Source organism: Zalophus californianus, chromosome 13, assembly GCF_009762305.2.
Source record: "Zalophus californianus isolate mZalCal1 chromosome 13, mZalCal1.pri.v2, whole genome shotgun sequence".
Classification (NCBI taxonomy): Eukaryota; Metazoa; Chordata; class Mammalia; order Carnivora; family Otariidae; genus Zalophus; species Zalophus californianus.
This window is the reverse complement of record NC_045607.1, coordinates 62,516,574-62,536,445: the sequence shown is the minus strand read 5'-3', so window position 1 is coordinate 62,536,445 and position 19,872 is coordinate 62,516,574. Positions and strand designations below refer to the sequence as shown.

The window sequence follows — 19,872 nt, the reverse complement described above, 5'->3', positions numbered from 1 at the left end:
CTGGAGGTGCTGCCAAGGAAACTGCCATTTATGCTACAAATAGGAAACTGAAGAATCAGTCTGGGATCATAGCACCGTGGCTGAAATCTGGGGAGCAGGAAGTTGCTGCTGCATTTGTTTGTCCCATGAACGTGCCATTTTAGTTGTCATACAGAGATCAGGAATAGTGCTAGGACTGTTCTTAAGAGCTAAATTACCTGTGCTAGCTCTGTTCCAGCAAGAAAAATGCCTTGTGGTCTCCAATTCTTTCCACACTCTGCCTAGTTCTGAATTCAAGTCTCTTCATTCTTCACTGGAAGAATTTGAATCATATCTGGAATGCCTGTTGCAGTGTAGATTTCAGTTCTTCAGACTATCCAGTCTCTTGAAGATGCAGACTCTTCAAGCGTTTACCCTATGATTTGCACTATGCTTGGGATGACTGAGGCTTGATTTTTTTTTCCTTCCCTTTCCCCTTCAAATCATCTCTCTCTCAGGTTGTGTATTTTCTGTATGATACTTCTATCTGCTAATGTCCTTCCTTCAGTCATTCTCTGTTTATGCAAAAGGAAGACAGTGGCTGCCTCAGCCCTTCATGGCTTCATCATTTCTCCAATTCTCAGTTCCTGGGGGAGTGATTGAGCTTGTACAGGTCAATTGCAGTATGAAGGATTGACTGCTTCGACTCATTGCTGTCAGTGGGAGAAATTCTTGAGGGGAGGGGAGGAAGATGGTTTCCATGGGCTGAGGGGTGGGGGCTTTTTGTGAATGGTCTCATTACAAGGGCTAAGATATAATTGATTCTCATTATTTGTGGTAGTTATGTTCCATAAAGTCACTGAGGATACGGAATTAGTGAATACTGAACCATTGCTCTGAGGGGAAATAGAAGGTTAGATTCCTATGAGGCTTTGATCACACATTTTTCCAATTGATCTATATATCACCTTGTTTTATGTGTATTTCTGTTTTAAAGACACCTTATTTAATATATAATTGTTGATTCATTAACATTGAACTCATGCCAGCAGCACTATAACTGATGCCTAAAGTTATGTCACAGAGTATGTTTGTGATAGGGCACACCAAAGCTTTCTTGCACTTAAGAACTTGCGGGCTGTTTTAAGCAGCAAAATCACCAATAAGAGCACAAAGATGCCAAAACCACTGGCACTAAATAGACTGCCAAAGTATATTTTTGCCTTGTTTGACCTCTGCTGAAGGGATGTGCCTGTTGGGTGATTCAAATATTTCAACACTGTGCATGTCTGTGAATGACCATACACATGCCACAATTATTGGTTTGGGGGTTAAAAATAAATTTTAGAAAATAGGTGAATTTGCCAATGCTAAATCCAGGAATAACGAGGGATGACTGTATATATGGAGTGAGGGTGAGGAGAGCATTAAAAAATGACACTGATAGTTGGTAGGGAGTGTTGCCAGGAAAGTCTTCATAATGCAGTCTACATGTGAGATAAACTTTGAAAGATGGTTTTTGTTAGAACTGACTGAGGAAAGGCAAAAGAAATAATGCAGTAGTTACAAATATGAGTATTAGAAACTCAGATTAGGTTCAAATCTCATCCTTAGCTCTTGCTATGGGACCCTGTATAAGCATTTTAATCTTCATCATTGGTGAAATAAAGACATTCATGGTCATTTTCATTGGAGCTATTAGGTTTATTTATTTATTTTTGAGCTATTAGGTTTAAATAAGAGGGTGCATATTAATGTACTTTGTAGATATGTAGCTCACAAGACATGAACTCAGTAATGTCGTACATGTGACACATATGCAGTACAGTGAAGGAGGCAAATAGCTTGGCACCACTGGGAACTTTGGTTAGAATGAAGCAAAGGTTTCAGGCAGGCCAAAGGGATCTTTGAGCCTGGGGGAGAAGGCAGGAGCTAGATCATGGAGGTAGCTTCCATGCTGAAATGGTACTGAGCTACTAAGGGATTTAAAATAAGGATGGCATGGGGTGCCTGGGTGGCTCAGTTGGTTAAGTGTCTGCCTTCGGCTCAGGTCATTTTCTCGGGGGTCCTGGGATTGAGCCCCCCATCCAGCTCCCTGCTTAGTGGGGAGTCTGCTTCTCCCTCTCTCTCTGCTCCTCCCCCCTGCTCATGCTTGCTCTCTCTCTCAAATAAATAAAAAATCTTAAAAAAATGAAATAAGGATGGCATGATCAGTTTTGTGTCAGGAGAGTTTGTTCTGGGGACCCCTGGGTGGCTCAGTCAGTTAAGTATCTGCCTTCGGCTCAGGTCATTATATCTGGGTTCTGGGATCGAGTCCCACGTCAGGCTTCCTGCTCCGCAGGGAGTCTGCTTCTCCCTCTCCCTCTGCCCCTCCCCCACCTTGTATGCTTGCTCTTTCTCTCCATCTCAAATAAATAAATAAAAAATCTTAAAAAAAAGAGAAAGTTCTGTGTTTTTGTGGATGTATAGAAGAGAATTGAAGGAGTTGAATTAAAGGTGAGTAAATCAGCAAACACTATTGGAGTAGTTTAGGAAAGAAAGGAGCAAAGCTCGATTTAGGATAGTAACTTTGGGAATAGAGACCAGAGCATGATTATAAAAGATGTTCAAGTCAAATAGAAAATAATTGGTACCGACGTGTATGTGGAGAGGCAGGGCTGAGGATGGCTCCTGGGATTCTGATGCGGGCCTTACAGTGGAGGGCAGGGCTTGTGTAGGGGATGCTCTCCTTTTCTGCTTTCCCCTCTCCCCTTTACCCTGTTAAGGGGTTGGATTCTGCTCTTCTTGTTCTAAAGGCTGTGGTGGTGTTCTGTGCTTCCCTTTTTTGCAGTACCTGGCCTGTGGTATTAGAGCTATCTGTATACTTTTTCCCTCTTGCACTTGTAAGCTCTTTGAGAATTGGTGCTGGTCAGTGCTCACCAGAAGAAAGCAAGCAGGACCGTGGATGGATTGAACGAACCAGGATTGGGACTGTTGGGTAGAGAGGCAGATTTTGGAGGAAAGATTCCTTTTTATCCCTATTAAATTTGGATTCAGTTTTGTCTCTGTTGAGTTTGAGGATCATCTCCAAATGGCTCTGCCTAGTAGGCAGTTGGATTTACTGGACTTGGATTCAGGGGAGAGAGGTACTTGTTTTGTATTTCTGAGGCATTGGTAAGGATAGTTGGATGAAATTTCCCATGGTGTCTGTGGTCTGGTGGAAAGGAAAGACAACCACAGAAATAATCTTGTAGTATACCAGTAGTAAACGGTTTGGCTCGGAGGAGCACAGAAAGGAGTTCAGGGTGGAGGGTGGAGTTAACCATAATAGAGTGAGTGGAGGATGGTGGATGTGTATTGTCGTCCCCCCTGCCCCCCCCCCCCCCATATGCAGAAGCGGTACTAGGGGAGGTCTTATGCAGTTTTATTTATTTATTTATTTATTAAAGATTTTTTTTGTTTATCTGAGAGAGACAGAGAGATTGAGAGAACGAGTTGGGGGAGGGGCAGAGGGAGAAGCAGATTCCCTGCAGAGCAGGGAGCCCAACATGGGACTCGATCCCAGAACCCTGGGATCATGACCTGAGCTGAAGGCAGATACTTAACTGACTGAGCCACCCAGGTGCCCTGAATAAAATCTTTAAATGAGGACATTCTCAGGTTTATAACAGAATATAGATCTGTGTATACATATGTTTAAAACATATTGAAGACTCTTTATTCTAGTTGTTGTATTGCTCTTTTATAATATTCTTTTTTAAATTTAATTAAGCTCTACACCCAACATGGGGCTTGAACTCAGGACCCCAAGATCAAGAGGTGTATGTTCTACTGACTGAGCCAGCAAGGCACCCGTTTTGTTATTGCTCTTTTAATCTTATTTTTTTTTTCTGCTTTGTTACATGATTCTGTTGCTTTTCTGTGAAAATTTCTGGTGACCAGTTTTTGATGCATATAGTTTTTATTCATATGTATGATGTCCTTTTTATTCTGTAACAGTCCCTTGTTCCCAACCCCTACCTCACCCTCCTTCTTTCCTATTGGCGTTTGGAATGAAGACGGTCCACGTTCAGAATTTGGCACATTGTTTTCCTGTGGTGGTATTTACTTTGTTCCTCTGGCCCCTTATTTCCTGACAGCTGGTGATTAGACTTAATGGTTTAATGGCTTGGTTTAGATTCAGATTTACTTTTTTTAGGTAAAAACAATTAATAGGTGATGCTATGTATTTTCCATTGCTTCAAGTCATGACTGCCTATTCCACTGATAATGAGCCTGACTCCTCCATTATAAAGCTTCCTGTTAACTTGTCACCTCAAGATTTTAGCATCCATTGATGTTGTTTCCCTAGATTATTTATTAGGGATTGTAAAAAAAATGGTGATCATATAATTCTGTTATTTTTACTACATTTATTAGTTGGAATTTTTCTGTAAGGAAGAACTTTCTGCTATCAGTTCTTTACTTACCCTAAAATACCATTTGTTCCAGAAAAAGCAAGATAACGGCTTGTTTCCTTCTCTTTATTTATAAATTTTTAGAGTAATGTGTTGATATATTCCAGTGGTGATTGACGCTTTTTTTAAAAGCAATATTATATACTTAGAGATTTAATGTACTATGTACTCATAATTCACTATGTACTCATAGTTTCTTATTTTAATTGATTATAGTTCATTACTATCATTTCTTTTGATGCTCAATTTCCCCCAGATTTAGCCAATGGAAGCCCTTTCAATTTGGCTTTTATGTCCTTTAGACATGTCCCCCTTTGTTTTTTGAGTGTTTCCTTACTTTCTTGCACATAGCAAGATGTTCTTGGCTTACCTTGTACTTTTTCTTCCCTTGTCCTGGAATTAGTCCAAGAAGCCCTGGTTCCTTTCAATGGACGGTGGTATTTAGAAACCAAGATTTGAGAGCTCATTGCTACTGTGGTATTGCAGCTCCCAAGGCTTCTCAGTGGGCAGAGCTAAGGAGGTATCTGTACATATACATGGACATGTACGTGTACACATTCATATATCTACCCACATACATGCATACATACATACACACTACGAATTTATACCAGTGCTCCCAAACTCCAATCTATTACCGCAGGTCAACTCTAGTTTCCTCCCCCTCCATATTTGTAAATTCCTTTCTCCAACAGGGAGAACTTGGCTCCCATTATTGGCCAGTATGTATCCAGTCTCCTATCGTTGCTGCTGCTGTGCTTGCAGGATGTTCTCTTCATCCACTCAGGCTCTGACATCCCGCCTGGGGCCACTGTGACTGTTCTTTCCAAAGTTCCCATGTCCTTTTGACATGACTCTCATTAGTAGTTGTTGTTTTCTTAACTTTTTATTTGGAAATAAATTCAGACTTACAGAAAGTTTGCCAAAAAGAGAACAAGATGTTCCCTATACCCTTCATACAGATTTCCTAAATGTTATAGTTGCTCTATGCTTATTATATATTTATTCTGTGTGTGTATATGCATAATGTTTTCTGAACCATTTGAAAGTAACTTGTAGATGTAATGCTCCTCTAACTGTAAACACATCATTATATGTTTCTAAAAACAAGAACATTCTCTAACCACAGTATAGTTATAAAGATCAGAAAATTAATTTTGACACAGCACTATTATCTGATCTGCAGATCTTATTCAAATTTGCCATTTATCCCAATGATATTCTTTGTAGCATAAGAAAAGAAAAAAAAAATTTTTGTTTTTTGGGCCAGGATCCAAGGATCACATATTTCATTAGTTTTTTAAAAATCTGGAACTACTTGGGCGCCTGGGTGGCTCAGTCGGTTGAGTGACTGCCTTCGGCTCAGGTCATGATCCTGGAGTCCCGGGATCGAGTCCCGCATCAGGCTCCCTGCTCAGCGAGGAGCCTGCTTCTCCCTCTGACCCTCCCCCCTCTCATGTACTCTCTCTCTCTCTCTCATTCTCACTCTCTCAAAATAAATAAATAAATCTTTAAAAAAAAATCTGGAACTACTTTTTATCTTTTGCCTTTCATGACCTTCACATTTTTGAAGAGTACCAACCTCTTATTTATAAGAATATCACTTAATTTGGCCTTTCCTGATATTTCCTCATGATTAGATTTAGGTTATTTACTTTTGGTAGACTAGCCATATAAGTGATGTATCTTTCTTAGTACATCTTATCAGGAGGCACATGATATCTAATTTTCTTAGTAGTGATGTTAGTTTTGAAGTGATATGTATCCTCGGGGTGCCCCCCAGGTGGCTCAGTTGGTTGAGCGTCTGCCTTTGGCTCAGGTCATGATCCCAGGGTCCTGGGATCCAGCTCCGCACTGGGCTCCCTGCTCAGTGGGGAGTCTGCTTCTCCCTCTCACTCTGTGCTCGCTCTCTTTGTTAAATAAATAAACAAAATCTTAAAAAAAAAAATGAAGTGGTATGTATCCTTAATAGTCTTTGATAGCTTGCTTTCTTTCTGGAACAACGTGTTCTAGTCACATCTTACACTTTCTTGTTCCAGACCTGGAACCAGCCTTTTCTTCAAAGATCCCTAGTTCTTTTTATTGAGATACGGGATTTAGAGACCATAATTTTTGTGCAATGTGTAATTTTTGCTACTGTCTTGTCATTGTTTCCATGCCTTTTTAAGTGGACAGTACTAGGAGATAAACATTTTAAGAGAAAAGTGTCTTGAGTTCATATTGCTGTTTCAAATTCTAGTGAAAGATTAAGTTTTTATGTAATCAAAGGATTTTATACTCATATCTCTTTATAATGAAAATCTTGATCCCTAATGACATTAGCATTATTACTTATTTGCTATATCTTACAGTATACTTGTAATAGTTAAAAAAGACCTAACACCAAAATTACTACTAACAATTTGACAAATAAATGCAATTTATATATATTTAAAAAAATTGTTCTATATCCCAGAGTATATCCTGTTAGAATCTATAGCCTAAATAGTATGATTCAGAGTTACTTAAACAATTCTTTTCCTTGTTTGCTTATGCCACTGACTTATTATACATCTAGTTTGTTTTTCAGTTTTTAGGCCTGGCTTTTTTTTCTTTTTAATTTTGTAAATCATTTATATGATTTCAGCGTTAAAACTACCAATAGGCCTACACTCACAAAAGTTTTGCTTCCTTACCTGTCTCTTCTTTTCCCTTTAGGTAACCATTTTTATGGGTTTGATCTTGCTTCCTATACAAAAAGTAGAATATTATAAACTCTGTTCTGCACTTTGCTTTTTTAATTTAACAGTGTAATTTGGAAATCACTCCAGGTCTGTACTTAGAGATCTTTCTCATTCTTTTTATGTTGCCTATACTGTGTTGTTGGAAATAACACACTGATTCAACCAGACTCCTTTGATGGACACTTATGGAAGTGTAAGAGATAGAGGAAGGAAAACCAAGAAATGATATATATATAATTAATATCTGACTCAGTGCATTTGAAAAATTGATGCAAAACTGAAGTGGACATATAAATTAGATGTTATATGCTGTAAGATTTAGTACTGGGAAGAAGTTTGGAGTTTGCAACTAGAATTAATTACACTGTGAGCGTTTCATGTAAGGAAAATTGCTTCTCCTGACCCACTGAAGTCTAGACCTGGCTGTAGTCTGACCCAGGAAAGGAACGTCATGCCGGGTGGGGCCAAGAGTGAATACTGGGCAATTTTAATGGTTCCAAAACACTCTTCTGCATACTTAAGTCTGAGGAGATGACAGCCTGAGTGCTCCAGTATCTGTTAATCTTGCCAGATCTTTGGTGAACAAGAGGAGAAGCCTTGCTCAGTTTGCCCAGGAGGATGACTTCCTCCTGTTCCCATCCACTAAGGGTGTAGGGGTGTGATCAGGATTGTGATTTGGTTGGTATAGATTGTTGGAGAGAATTTACATGTTTACTTGGATCACCTCTCTTTAGGAGCCTTCTCCTGGGACCCATAATATTATCTGTGTGATAAAGGAAACTTTTGCACAGATTCATTTGTTGCCTTGGCTCTTCCGTCCCAGAACTGTCTCCCTGAGTCCACCTTCCCATTTTTACTTCTGGTCTCTGTAGGCTGGTGGAGCAAGGTGGACTGTTGATTTGAATGGGACCAAGATGACAAAAGAAGAGCTGCCTGGGTCTCTGGGAGAGGATTGAGACCTGGCTCAGGCAAAAAATGATTAATAGGCTGAGGGCTTTTCTTCACTGTCCTCCTTTTCTATTTTAGGGCTTCAGGACTCTGAAATCCTGGGATGACAGAAAAGGGCAGACTTTAAAGCCAGATGTTCCTGTTGTGGTTCAATTCCTGGATAGACAAGCTAATGGCTAATGTGGCATTTTTGGGTGTTCTGCTGCTTTTCCACCCATTGAGAAAGATGAAGGAGTCAGATGGAAGGTCAGAATATTATAGGCTTTAGTTATTGGTGAAGCTGGGGTTGGAGAATGTGGCAGTCTGCCATGGTCCCATCAGTCTGATCCCTGATGCTTGCATTAGTTTGTTAGGGCTGCCATAACGAATTACCACAAACTTGGATGGCTTAAAATGAGAGAAATTTATTTTCTCACAGTTCTAGAAGGTAGAAAGCCAAAATCAAAGTGTCAGCATGGCCATGCTTTCTCTGAAGGATCTGGGGAAGATCTGTGCCTTTGTCTTAGCTTTCTGTATGTGCTAGCATTCCTTGGTTTGCAGCTGTGTGACTTCTGTCTGCCTCCATCTGCACATGGTATTCTTCCCTCTTTTTCTGACTCTTCTCCTTTTATAAGGACACCAGTCATATTGAACTAGGTGTTGAACATGATCTCATCTTAACTTACTTACATCTGCAAAACCCATGCTTCCAAATAAGGTCACATTCACCAGTATTAGGGGTTAGGTTTTAACACATCTTTTTGGGGGACACAATTCAACTCATAACAATGCCTGACTGAGCACTGTGTAAGTGGAAGCTTACTTGGCTCACTGTGAGATGAAACTGGGTGAGTTGCAATGTTGGAATGGAAATGCCAGCCTTCCAGCTACCTCAGGCAACATTCAAGCCCTCCCTCTGGTGGACTTGGCACTTGGGAACTGAAGTAGAGCAAGGTAGTCCTACCTGTTCCGACCGGGCCTTGACTGCTCAGTTTCTTCTAAAATCTCACCGTAGGGAAGGAGGAGTGAGTGAGGACTGGGAAGGAAGGATGGCCTCCAGGTTCTAGCGGGTCCACATGAGGAACCATGGGGAAGTGTTCTCTTCTAACACTGGCAGAGCTAGTAATCATGGCCTTGGTTCATTTTCTTTTTAGCTTAATACATTATCTGCTTAAATGGTGAGTGCTTTATCTCTCAGGGTTGCACTTTGTGGTCAATCCGTAAGTGTCTCTTCAGAGGCAGCAGTGCAGGGCAGTTCTGTGGCAGGCATTGTCTAAGAACCTAGTACTCTGAAGATGAGGATCATCTGTTTATACATTTTCCACAGAAATTGCTTAAATAAGGGAACACAATTTGGAAATACAAGTGTATGCAGGAAAGCTATATAGGCTATAGATTTACATTTAGCAGCAAAGCATCAGCTTCAGTTTCTTTTTTATTGCCAAATAAAGATACATGATTAAAATAAGAAGAGCAGATGTTTTTCCTTCATGATAAAGTAAAACTTTTCAGAAAAAAAAAGTTAGAGAAGTATGAATTAGTGTTACACTTTTCTTCACTTGCTGAAAAAGATCTTTTGCTCATTAAGAAAGAATTCTTAGGGTGCTTACTATAAATATGGCTATTTGGTTTAGGTGGTCTAAAAAAACATTGAAGGCTAGCTCTGTAGAAGCCAAACAACAAAGTTGTCATCACAGCTATTGTCACTCACTTTGGGGACTCAGTTTCTAAGAGGTGTAGCATTAAAAAAAATGATTATTGCATCACCTTCAGCTGAAAATCATAGGTATATTTTCCCCAAAGTATAATAGTCTTTCTCTGAGTGGGAAACATTGCAAGAGCATTTTAAACCTACTTTTCTGCTTGAGAGAAATAAAGGTAAAAGAGAAAGAAGGGTGACTGGGAATTTGTAGCAGCATGATTAGGTTTAATAGTCATAAATGTAGATTTGGAGAAACTCAAGGAAGAGTAAACTTATAAACTTCCTTTTAAGGGTCAAGAACATAAGGAAGCAACCCAAAAATGAAACGAAAATGGTTATTAATGTCCAAAAGTAATAAGAAAAGTGAAATTTAACACCAGACTTTTTTTGCCTATCATATTGGCAAAGATTTGGGTGGTGGGATTAACATTAAATTTTTAGAAATTTTAGCATATTTCAAATTTTATGATGGTCATATATTAACTTTATAGATTGAAAAGGGTCTGAAACATGAGTTAACTAGGTCTTTAGTATATGTACCTGATTTGTAGCTAGAACTAGGTTTGTGTTATCAGCAAATAGTGACACCAGGAGGAGGCAAAGTATGTTTCACAGGCAAGTTAGCAAACTAGGTCAAGGGCAGATATTTAATTCTGAATGCTACTAATTTGCTGCATATCTTACAATCTCATTGCTTCAGTTTCTTGTCAGAGCTGAACCAAAAATCTTGACTTGTCTGTTTTTCTCACTTGTACCATGAAATTTTGTTCTGAACATATCTGTAATCTGACCACTTCTCACTGCCTGCCTCTGGTCCAAGTCACCATTTTATTTTGCCTGGATTGGTATAAATTGCTTCTGTGCTTCCAACCTTGTCTTTGTTTGATAAACAGCCAGAATGATGAGCCTGCTCACTGCTCTGCTTAAAATCCTCCAGAAGAGTTACTTTAGAAAGCGCTGTCATCTTCTTGAATAGAAGCACATGTTAGAGTATCAAGAATAGGAATGTACAAGAAGGGGAATAGCCCCAGATTACTTCCCCAAAACTCCTTTTCTCCCTTTCTCCCTTGTCTCCACTCTCTCTTGCTTTATGACTTCCAGTCGCACTCACATCCTTGCTATTCCTTGAAGAGCGCAAGAGGCTCCTTGCTGTTGCCTTAGTCCAAAATGCTTTTCTTCCAGTTATCTGCATGATTTATTCCCTCCTTCAGGTGTCTTAAATGTCTTCCCTCACCTACCCTGTATAAAATAGCTATTCCTTGGTTTCTTCTTCAGAGTGCTTATGACTTATTTATTGTTTACTTCACTCCACTCCTGTTAGGGTTTCTCTTCATTCCCTCCTGAATGCTTACTCAGCAGTTAGGCATTCAGTAACTGTTCGTCAAGTGACTGGCTGGATTTTGAGTTTCTTTTCTAGTGTCTTTTTCCTCTGCTGGAGAGCTATGCATGCCACCCTTGTTCTTCGGGTAGGGGAAAAGTAAGGCTGCCTTCCAGGTACCCGATGTTTCTACAGAGGTAATCTGGGAGCTTCTTCCCCTTTCTCACTGCTCAGATTTTTGTATTCTATTATTCTTTACCTGTCAAGCAAGTGAGACTGTTTTCTAAGTAACTTTTCTGTGGGTGAGATCAGTGCATTCCTTTTTCCTGCATTTGGTATCATTTTGTGTAAATACTTTAACATTTTGGCATTTATTTCTTCATTCAGTTAGCAAATAGTTATTATAGCAGATGTTACGAACCAGGCTGGATCCCAGACTGGAGGTTAGGGCTTAAAGTGACAGCCTGCTTTTCTCTTAAGTTTATTTATTTATTTAATTTTAAAGATTTTATTTATTTATTTGAGAGAGAGAGAGAGGCAGACGGAGAGGGAGAAGCAGGCTCCTGATGTGGGGCTCGATCCCAGAACCCTGGAACCATGACCTGAGCCAAAGGCAGACGCTTAACTGGCTGGGCCACCCAGGCGCCCCTCCCTTGAGGAGTTTAGGGTTCAGTGTATGGTCAGAAGCGCCAACCATTGGGATAGGCAACTACTATGAGGAATGCAGAGAGGGAAGTCAAAACACACAGCCTGGTTCACCTAGGCCTACTTGAGGATTGAGAATCTTAACAGTGGCCAGGAGTTTGCCAAGTGAAGAGACAGGTAAAGGCTGCCCTGATAGGAGGGAATGACTTAAGCAGAGGCACAGAGGGCCCTACTTGTTTAGAGAAGCACAGAGTGTTGTTGGAGCTTAAAGTATAATGCAGGCTGTGGTGATAGACAAGACCATGATAATTATGTAAAGGTTTGATCTAGGTGCTTCTAAAGGATTATGTGTGTCTTGTATAGAGGTTAGACTTTCATCCTGCAGCCCAGGATTTGGGCATGTGCATCTGTATATGTGTGAAGGGAAGTGGGTGGGGAGGTGGCCTGGAAGGTTTTTTCTTTTGCATGCCTCCTCCCTGAGGCAGAGAGAACATAGAATAACACCCAGTGCTTATCACATCCTGTGCCCTCCTTAATGCCCATCACTCATTACCCCACTGGATGTGATAAGCAACTGATGAATCACTGAACATTACATCTGAAACTAATGATGTAATATATGTCAGCTAATTGAATTTAAATAAAAGAAAGAATATGGAATATTTTCTGTCATCTATTAACATATATATATCCATGCAGATTATTTTCTCCTTTATATTTAAGTTCCTAGTGGATGGCAGGGTTAATTTATTTCTCCTCACATGGACTTGTGAGATAGGTGCTTATTTAAACCTTTAATGAATGATGATCACCATCTTTATTGGTAGTCCTGGTGTTTTAACCTCTTATCCCATAGCATGTTTTCATCTTTTCCATCTCTTCCCAATTTTTCTTTTTGTCAGGCAAATTAAATTTATTTATTTTTTTTAAAAAAGGAGAGATTTGTTCTGAGAGTATTTGTTGTTTGGGTTATCAGATGCCAGGCACTTTTATTGCTTCTGGAAGTGGGTTGGGGATAGGACTCCTTTCTGGGGCAGGCAGGCCAGTGCTTCTTACTCATCTTTGCATTCTGTGTGTAGTAGGTGTTTAGTACATATTGAGGGAATCATCCTGGTTATTGTCAGCAAGATTAAGTTTGTATTTTTGTAGCACAGCCTACTGTCTACTTTCCTACTTCAATATCCTGTAATCTTTCCTTTCTAAGCTACAGGCAAACTAAACTCTATCTTTACAATACTTCCAGATATTTTCACTGCTTGGAATGCTCTTTCTCTTATCTGGCAAACCCCTACCCCTTCTAATAAGTCTTAACTCTGAAATCATTTCTGAGTAATTTAGGTTGAGTTAGTTACCCCTGCCTGTGTACGGTTTTGTACTGAAGTCTGTTCCACCTCTAGATAGTGAGTTTGGATGGTGACGGTAAATCTTACCCTTTTTTCTGTTTCCAGTACTTTAGCCTGGTGCTTGGTAGTTTTGCTGAATGGGTAGTTTGTAAATTATTATAGGAAGGCATATTATGACACTTAAAAAGTCTGTGCTGGGGATGTTGAGCATTGTCCATTCACTACTCATCCTAGGTTAGGACTTTATAAGGTGTGTGCATGAGAGAGTCTGTTTCAGAACTGGTACATAGGAACAATACCTTTTGTAAACTTACAAAGTTAGAAAATTCATTCTTACTAGGAAGGATTTTGAGGAGGTGAGCAATACAGTCAGGTCAGTGATTGAATGCCAGGAATAGGAACTTGGGAGGAGGAATGATTAGAAGCACGTTCTTTTTTCAGGAGTCTAGGGAGAGATGAGGAAGTCTCCCTAATGGGGTGGTAGAGGGAATGGTAACTCAAAGAGAAGAGTTTCCACTGGGAGTGGGGTGCTTACATGTTGTTTGGGAGAAATGACCACCAACCTTAAGCACACAATAATTCAATGCTGATGACTGCATCATCTCCTCTGCAGAGACTGCCCCAGCCATCATGGAGGTGGCTGAGGTGGAGAGTCCTTTGAACCCCAGCTGTAAGATCATGACCTTCAGACCCTCCATGGAGGAGTTCCGGGAGTTCAATAAGTACCTCGCATACATGGAGTCTAAAGGAGCCCATCGAGCAGGTCTTGCAAAGGTGATTATCTTTACATCCTTTAAACCAAAAACAATCACTTGGCCTTTCATTTATGTTCTTAGTCTTCATGATATGGGAAATGGTTTATTCCAAAGGAAGATATTTGCAAAATTTGTTTTCGTTAATACATGCAGAGCATTTAATTTGTTCAAAGAATAATTGTCTTATTTTTCTTTTAACTGTTTATGCTAGGTTGTGTTCTAGGGCTTTTTTTTTTTTTTTAAACAAAACACGTGTGGCTTCTAGAAACCAAAGAGATCCATGTATGGGCTTCAGAGAGAGGTGAGAGTATTCATAGCTTTCATCACTTTCTCATAGAGGACAGTTATTAACTGGAAGCTTAACTACTTCCCTCCTGTCCCTCCCTCTCTCCTTCCTCTCTTCCTTCTATTGTTTCTTTCTCTCTTTCCCCTTTTACAGATATAACAGATTTGTTCAGATATAATTCACATACCATACAATTTGGCCACTTAAAGTGTACAGTTCACTGGTACTCATTGGCAGTCATTCTCTGTCCCTGCTACCCCCTCAACTGTAGGTGACCACTAATCTATTTTCTTTCTCTGTAGATTTGCCTATTTTGTTTTCTTTTCAGTTACTTGCTTATCAAATGTGGAGAGTGTTTACTACATACCAGGTACTGCCAGGTGCTGGGGGTTTGTATAGGGGAGATGGGATAATAAAGAGCACATTTCTGCCCCTGTTGAGTTTATATTCTAGTGGTAGCTTCTTAGGGTGGTGAGATAAGGACATTTAGACAGAGACCCAAAGGATATAAAGAAACCAACTTTTTCAAGATGTGGGGACAGAAAGAATAGCAAGTCCAGAGGCCTGGAGTCTGACCTGAGCTTCATGTGTCAGAGGACCAGGAAGGTGGAGTTGGGGCTCAGTGAGCAGAGGAAGAGGTTGGTAAGTAAGGTAAGAGCCCTGGAAGGGGCCAGATCATACTGGGCTTGCCTGGCCTTAGTAAGGATTTGGGTTTTATTCTAAGTGAAGCATTGATGGGCTTAAAGCAGAGGAGAGAAGGACATGGTGGCTATTTGTGTGTTTGTTATTTTTGTGACATTATTTTGTTTTGTTTCTTTGTTTTTTAAAAGCTATTTATTTGAGAGAGTGAGCACATGCTCATGAGTCGGGGGTGGGGTTGAGAGGGAGAGAGAATCCTCAAGCAGACTCCCTGCTGAGCAAGGAACCACAGGCTGGGCTTGATCCCAGGACCCTGAGATCATGACCTGAGCTGAAATCAGGAGTCAGTTGCTTAACTGACTGAGCCACCCAGGCACCCCAGTGACATCATTTTGAAAGTGTCACAATGGCTCCTACATGAAAAACGAATATTGTGGGGAGACAGAGTGGAAACAGGGAGTCCTGTCAGGGATAGTTGTGATATGCTGAGGGTCACAGTAAGGTGCTGAATATTGCACTGCAGGTTTGCACCCATAGATCCAAAGTTAGAACTTTGAAAGAGAGATGATCTATATAATTCAGTCTTTGATCACAAGGTGAGATGGATTCCTTGTATAATGGAAATATATTTCTTTTTTCTTAAATGGTTTTTAAAAGACTTTATTTATTTTAGAGAGAGAGAGAGAGAGAGCGTGTGAGTGGGGGGAGGAGCAGAGGGAGAGGAACAAGCAGACTCCATGCTGAGTGCACAGTCCGACATGGGGCTCCATCCCATGACCCTGAGATCATGACCCGAGCTGAAATCAAGAGTTGGCCGCTTAACCAACTGAGCCATCCAGGGTCCCTGGAAATATATTTCAATTAAAAATTTACCTCATAAGAGGCTAGTGGGTGAGGGAGGGAAGAGTTCCCTCAGAAGAATATGTTTTATTGCACTTACTTCATTTTAATACTCTAAATGTTAAGCTTGTAATCTGGGTTTCTGTAGATTTGTCAGCATCACCTCATAAATTCCTGAGCCCTGCCAGAGCCTGCTTGACTGTGGCTGGGTCATGGGTTCTTCTTGGAATTCCCATCTCCAGGGGAAGGTTCAGTAGCATTAAGAACAGACATCAGAGGAGAGAACTTTCAGAACTGCAGGGGTTGGTTGGTATTCAAGTCCTCCTGCATCTGGATGCTCCTGCTTCTAACCCAAATTGACTGCGCTGGTATCCATCCCCTGAGGTCTGTCATTTTGTTGTGTATGGTTCAAGTCCCTCCTAGAAAAGGTTTAAAATTTGGGGTATATTAAGTTGAGAGAAAGTTTATTAGGAGTGGGTGAGAGACAGAAAAGGAAGATAAAGAGGAAACAAAGAGATAAAGAAAAGGAAACAAAAGTAAAGAGGCTTATAATGAATTTCTCAGATGAGGAATTCTTAGTTTAACCTATTTATTGAGTTCTTAAAGAACCCACTTTTAGAACCTCAACACTTCAGATTATCTTTGATATGGAAAAAAACCATCCCCCCTGCTGTCCCCTTCGAGAAAAATCATTCTTGAGTTGAAGAGAATATCATTTCAGAATTACTTGACACATACACTTTTGATCATAAACTAGTAGTGGGTTAGCAAGGATTTAAGCTTTATTTGAGTGGAGGAAAGTTCGGGGTGACTGGTTGTCCCTTTCTCTGGGCTTTGAATGCAGCCCTTTGTCTTGCTCTTCTCCCTTTTGTTCCTTGCAAACATAGATTTTACTGTGTTCCTCTGAGATTAGGGAGTGTCCTGTGGTAGGGAAGCACGTTTAGTAACATGAGAAGGGGAAGCAGCACACACCATCCCAAGGGTACACCTGTGCCGCTGTTGGCATTCTGTAACAGAATGAAGTTAATGAGAAGCACAATTAGTTTTCTGAATGTTGAACAAAACACACCTGAGTCTAGACTTTTTTTTTTTGAGTGAGATTTATTGACAGAGTTGGAGATACTCATTTATTCAGTCTTGTGATAATTTTCTTTTGCTTCTACTAGGAATATAATGAACTGTTTTTTTTGTTTTGTTTTGTTTTGTTTTGTTTTGTGTGGGTTTTGGGGGCCATTTTTGTTATCTTTTATGCCAAGTCACATAAAGTCAGTTTCACCTACTTGCCTTTTTTCCTAGAATTTGCAGCAGGAGCAAATGTGTAAAATTGCACCAAATCAAGTTGTAAAAATCAAAACTGTATTAATGCTGCTAGTTTGCTTTGAGGGCAAGCCCTGGGGACAGAGCTACCCATGAGATTCTTAGTTAATGCACCATTTGATGAATTGGTCTTAATTTATGATTTGGAAAAAATGGTTGAGTAGATCCAGTAGTAGTGATTTTGGCCTTAGATTACAGTCAGTCTTGGTTTTTCTTTTATCAACATTTTTTAGATTTATACTTTAGATTTAACTTTTATTTACATAGTGAGAGATTTGACACCTGGACTTTTCTGTCTAAAAGGTGGTTGTCAAGTTGGGAAAGTGAAGAATGACAGTCTCTTTAAATGTAAAACTTATTTTTGTGGAGGAAGATTATGATGAAACTTTATTACATATGAAGTGGGTGAAATTATTCCACAACAGTAATCTCGACATAGACTATCCTGGGCCATAGGTTATGCACATTACATAGTTTTGTGAATAGCCTGGAAAGTATAGACAGTGATCTATGTCCTCAAGGTGTGAAGAAAGATTTTTTAAGATGCACTGCTCTTCCTCTTCCTCCTTCTTCCTCAGTAGGTAGGTGGTGATAATAGCAACTTATTTCAAGATGAGTAGTGCAAATACAGATTTCAGTCAGAAATTTTCTTTTGAGTATAAGGTGCAGGCTGGGATTGGGGAAACGGTGATATAAAATAAAATGTATGTTTTTATTTTGATATAATAATTTCAAGAAGGTAAACTTTAAGAGGAATGGGTTTCCTTCAGTTAGATTCATTGAATATAAAAGTTTAACTTTGGAATCTTTTAAAGTCCTAAGGATCTTATGCTTCTATTTCCTCCCATTTCCTGTAAGCATTTCCTATGCTTCCATTTCCTCCCATTTCCCTTTCCTGTAAGAAAATCTCATGCGTTGAAATTTAAAATTACAGTCCAAAAATAAGATTTTTGTTATAGACCTGAACTTATAAATTTTTGAAGTTCTGTCTGAACATTTTTTTGTTTTTTTTAAAGATTTTATTTATTGACAGAGAGAGAGACAGCGAAAGAGGGAGCACAAGCAGGGGGAGTGGGAGAGGGAGAAGCAGGCTTCCCGTGGAGCAGGGAGTCCAATGTGGGGCTCGATCTCAGGACCCTGGGATCATGACCCAAGCCAAAGGCAGACGCTTAACGACTGAGCCACCCAGGCGCCCCCTGTCTGAACACTTTATCAAAAGTAAATGAAAACATACAAGAAATATTTGTAAAGATAATGTTTAATTTTTGTAAATTTGTTTTATTCATTGCTTCTCTAAATTTAGAAGAGAATTTCTATAAAACTTTTTTTCACAAGACAGGAAAATATTAAACTTGAAATATAATATTAATTTTGATTGTAGATATATTTGTTTCTAAACAAGAGCCTGAATCAATCCATGTTTTATTTTTTTGAATACCTTGCACTTATTTCTGATGAAGAACAAGTTAGTATTTATAGTCCTTTCCCCTTTCAATATGTTATGAAGACAATTTTTATGTGTTTATCCATATGCATTTGTTACGATTGTCCATATTCTTTTAAAGTATTGAGTATGTGTTTTCAATAGCATATAATATGATTGTGTCTGTTCTCATTTTAAACTAACATACCTTGGAGGAAATAAAATGTGAAATATTTCCATATTGCTGATGAAAATTAAATTAACTTTGGACTTGACAGCTCACTTTTGATTTTTTTTTTTTTTTTGGAGTCAGTTCTGTCATTTACCAGCTATGTACATTGGACAAATCACTCATTCTCCTGACCCTGAGTTTTCTTATCCGATGAAGCTTAACCTAGACCTTTCACAAAAGCTAGTTGCAGGTACACTGTAGATGTGAATATGAAAGACAGAACCTTAAAACTCTTCGAATATAAAATAGAATGCCTTTATGTCCCAGAGTAGGAAAATATATATAAAAATTAAACCAAAGATCAAAGCAGTCCCATAAAGGCAAAAATGAACAAATTGGATTATGTTAAGATTAAGGATTTATGTTTATCAAAAGATACCCTTAAGAAGGTTGGAGGGCAAGTTACAGGGTAAGAGAAGATATTTGATACATGCACACATATACATATAGATATATACAAATATATATACACACATCCAAGAATAACCAGACTATGTAAAGAATCCCTGTACATTAGTAAGAAAAAGACCAACAGGGTGCCTGGGTGGCTTAGTCGGTTAAGCATCTGCCTTTGGCTCAGGTCATGATCCCAGGGTCCTGGGATTGAGTCCTGCATCGGGCTCCCTACTCCTCAGGGATTCTGCTTCTCCCTTTGCTCCTCCTCACACTTGTTCTCTCAATTGCTCTCTCTCTCTCAAATAAATAAATAAAATCTTAAAAAAAAAAAAGAAAAAGACCAACAGTGCAATAGTAGAATGGGTAAGAGACTTGAATAAACACTTCATAAAAGGGTGACAAAGTTTCTTTAGAAATTAAGAAAATGCAAATAAAATCTACACTTGACTACCATTACACAACCTATAAGAAAGACTAAAATTTAAATGATCGACAATACAAAGTGACGATGAAGATGGGGAGCAACAGGAACTCTGCATACATTGCTGGTGGGAGTGTGAAATGGTACAACCACTTTGACAAACATCTAGTAATAACTGTTAAATTTGATCTATACATATCTAATGTCCCAATAATTTCACTGTTAGGAGTGTCTGTAGATACGTGTTTATTTTAGAGAACTGTGTGCTCAGATGCAGCAGAAAATGCACACAACGATATTAATAGCAGTGTTATTTGCAAAAGCCAAAAATGAGAAAAAAACAAGTAAGCATTAAATGGTCCCCCATTTATGAATAAATATTTGTATGGAGTACTGAGTAGGAATGAACATCAGTGAACTTCAGCTGTATAGACCATCATATTTGAATCTCAAAAAAATATTGAGTGAAACACAAAAGATAAACCTCAAAGAAGATTTGTATATATGGGTG

The 19,872-nt window shown here is 39.3% G+C and overlaps 1 protein-coding gene across 13 annotated transcripts in view; it reads left to right on the top strand.

Annotated features, from left to right (window-relative positions):
• Positions 1-19,872, top strand: part of KDM4C (lysine demethylase 4C) — a 567,234-nt gene that overhangs the window by 89,692 nt on the left and 457,670 nt on the right. For 8 of the 13 annotated variants that reach the window (XR_003523671.2, XM_027615395.1, XM_027615398.2 and 5 more), the window contains exon 1: positions 13,669-13,826. Coding sequence is in view for 12 of the 13 variants with exons in the window: in XM_027615395.1 (XP_027471196.1) it covers positions 13,683-13,826 (144 nt within the window). In the remaining variant the exon portion in view is untranslated. Of the gene's footprint in view, positions 1-13,665; positions 13,827-19,872 lie in introns of those variants that run through there. The other 5 variants (XM_027615394.2, XM_027615392.2, XM_027615393.2 and 2 more) reach the window with 1 other exon arrangement.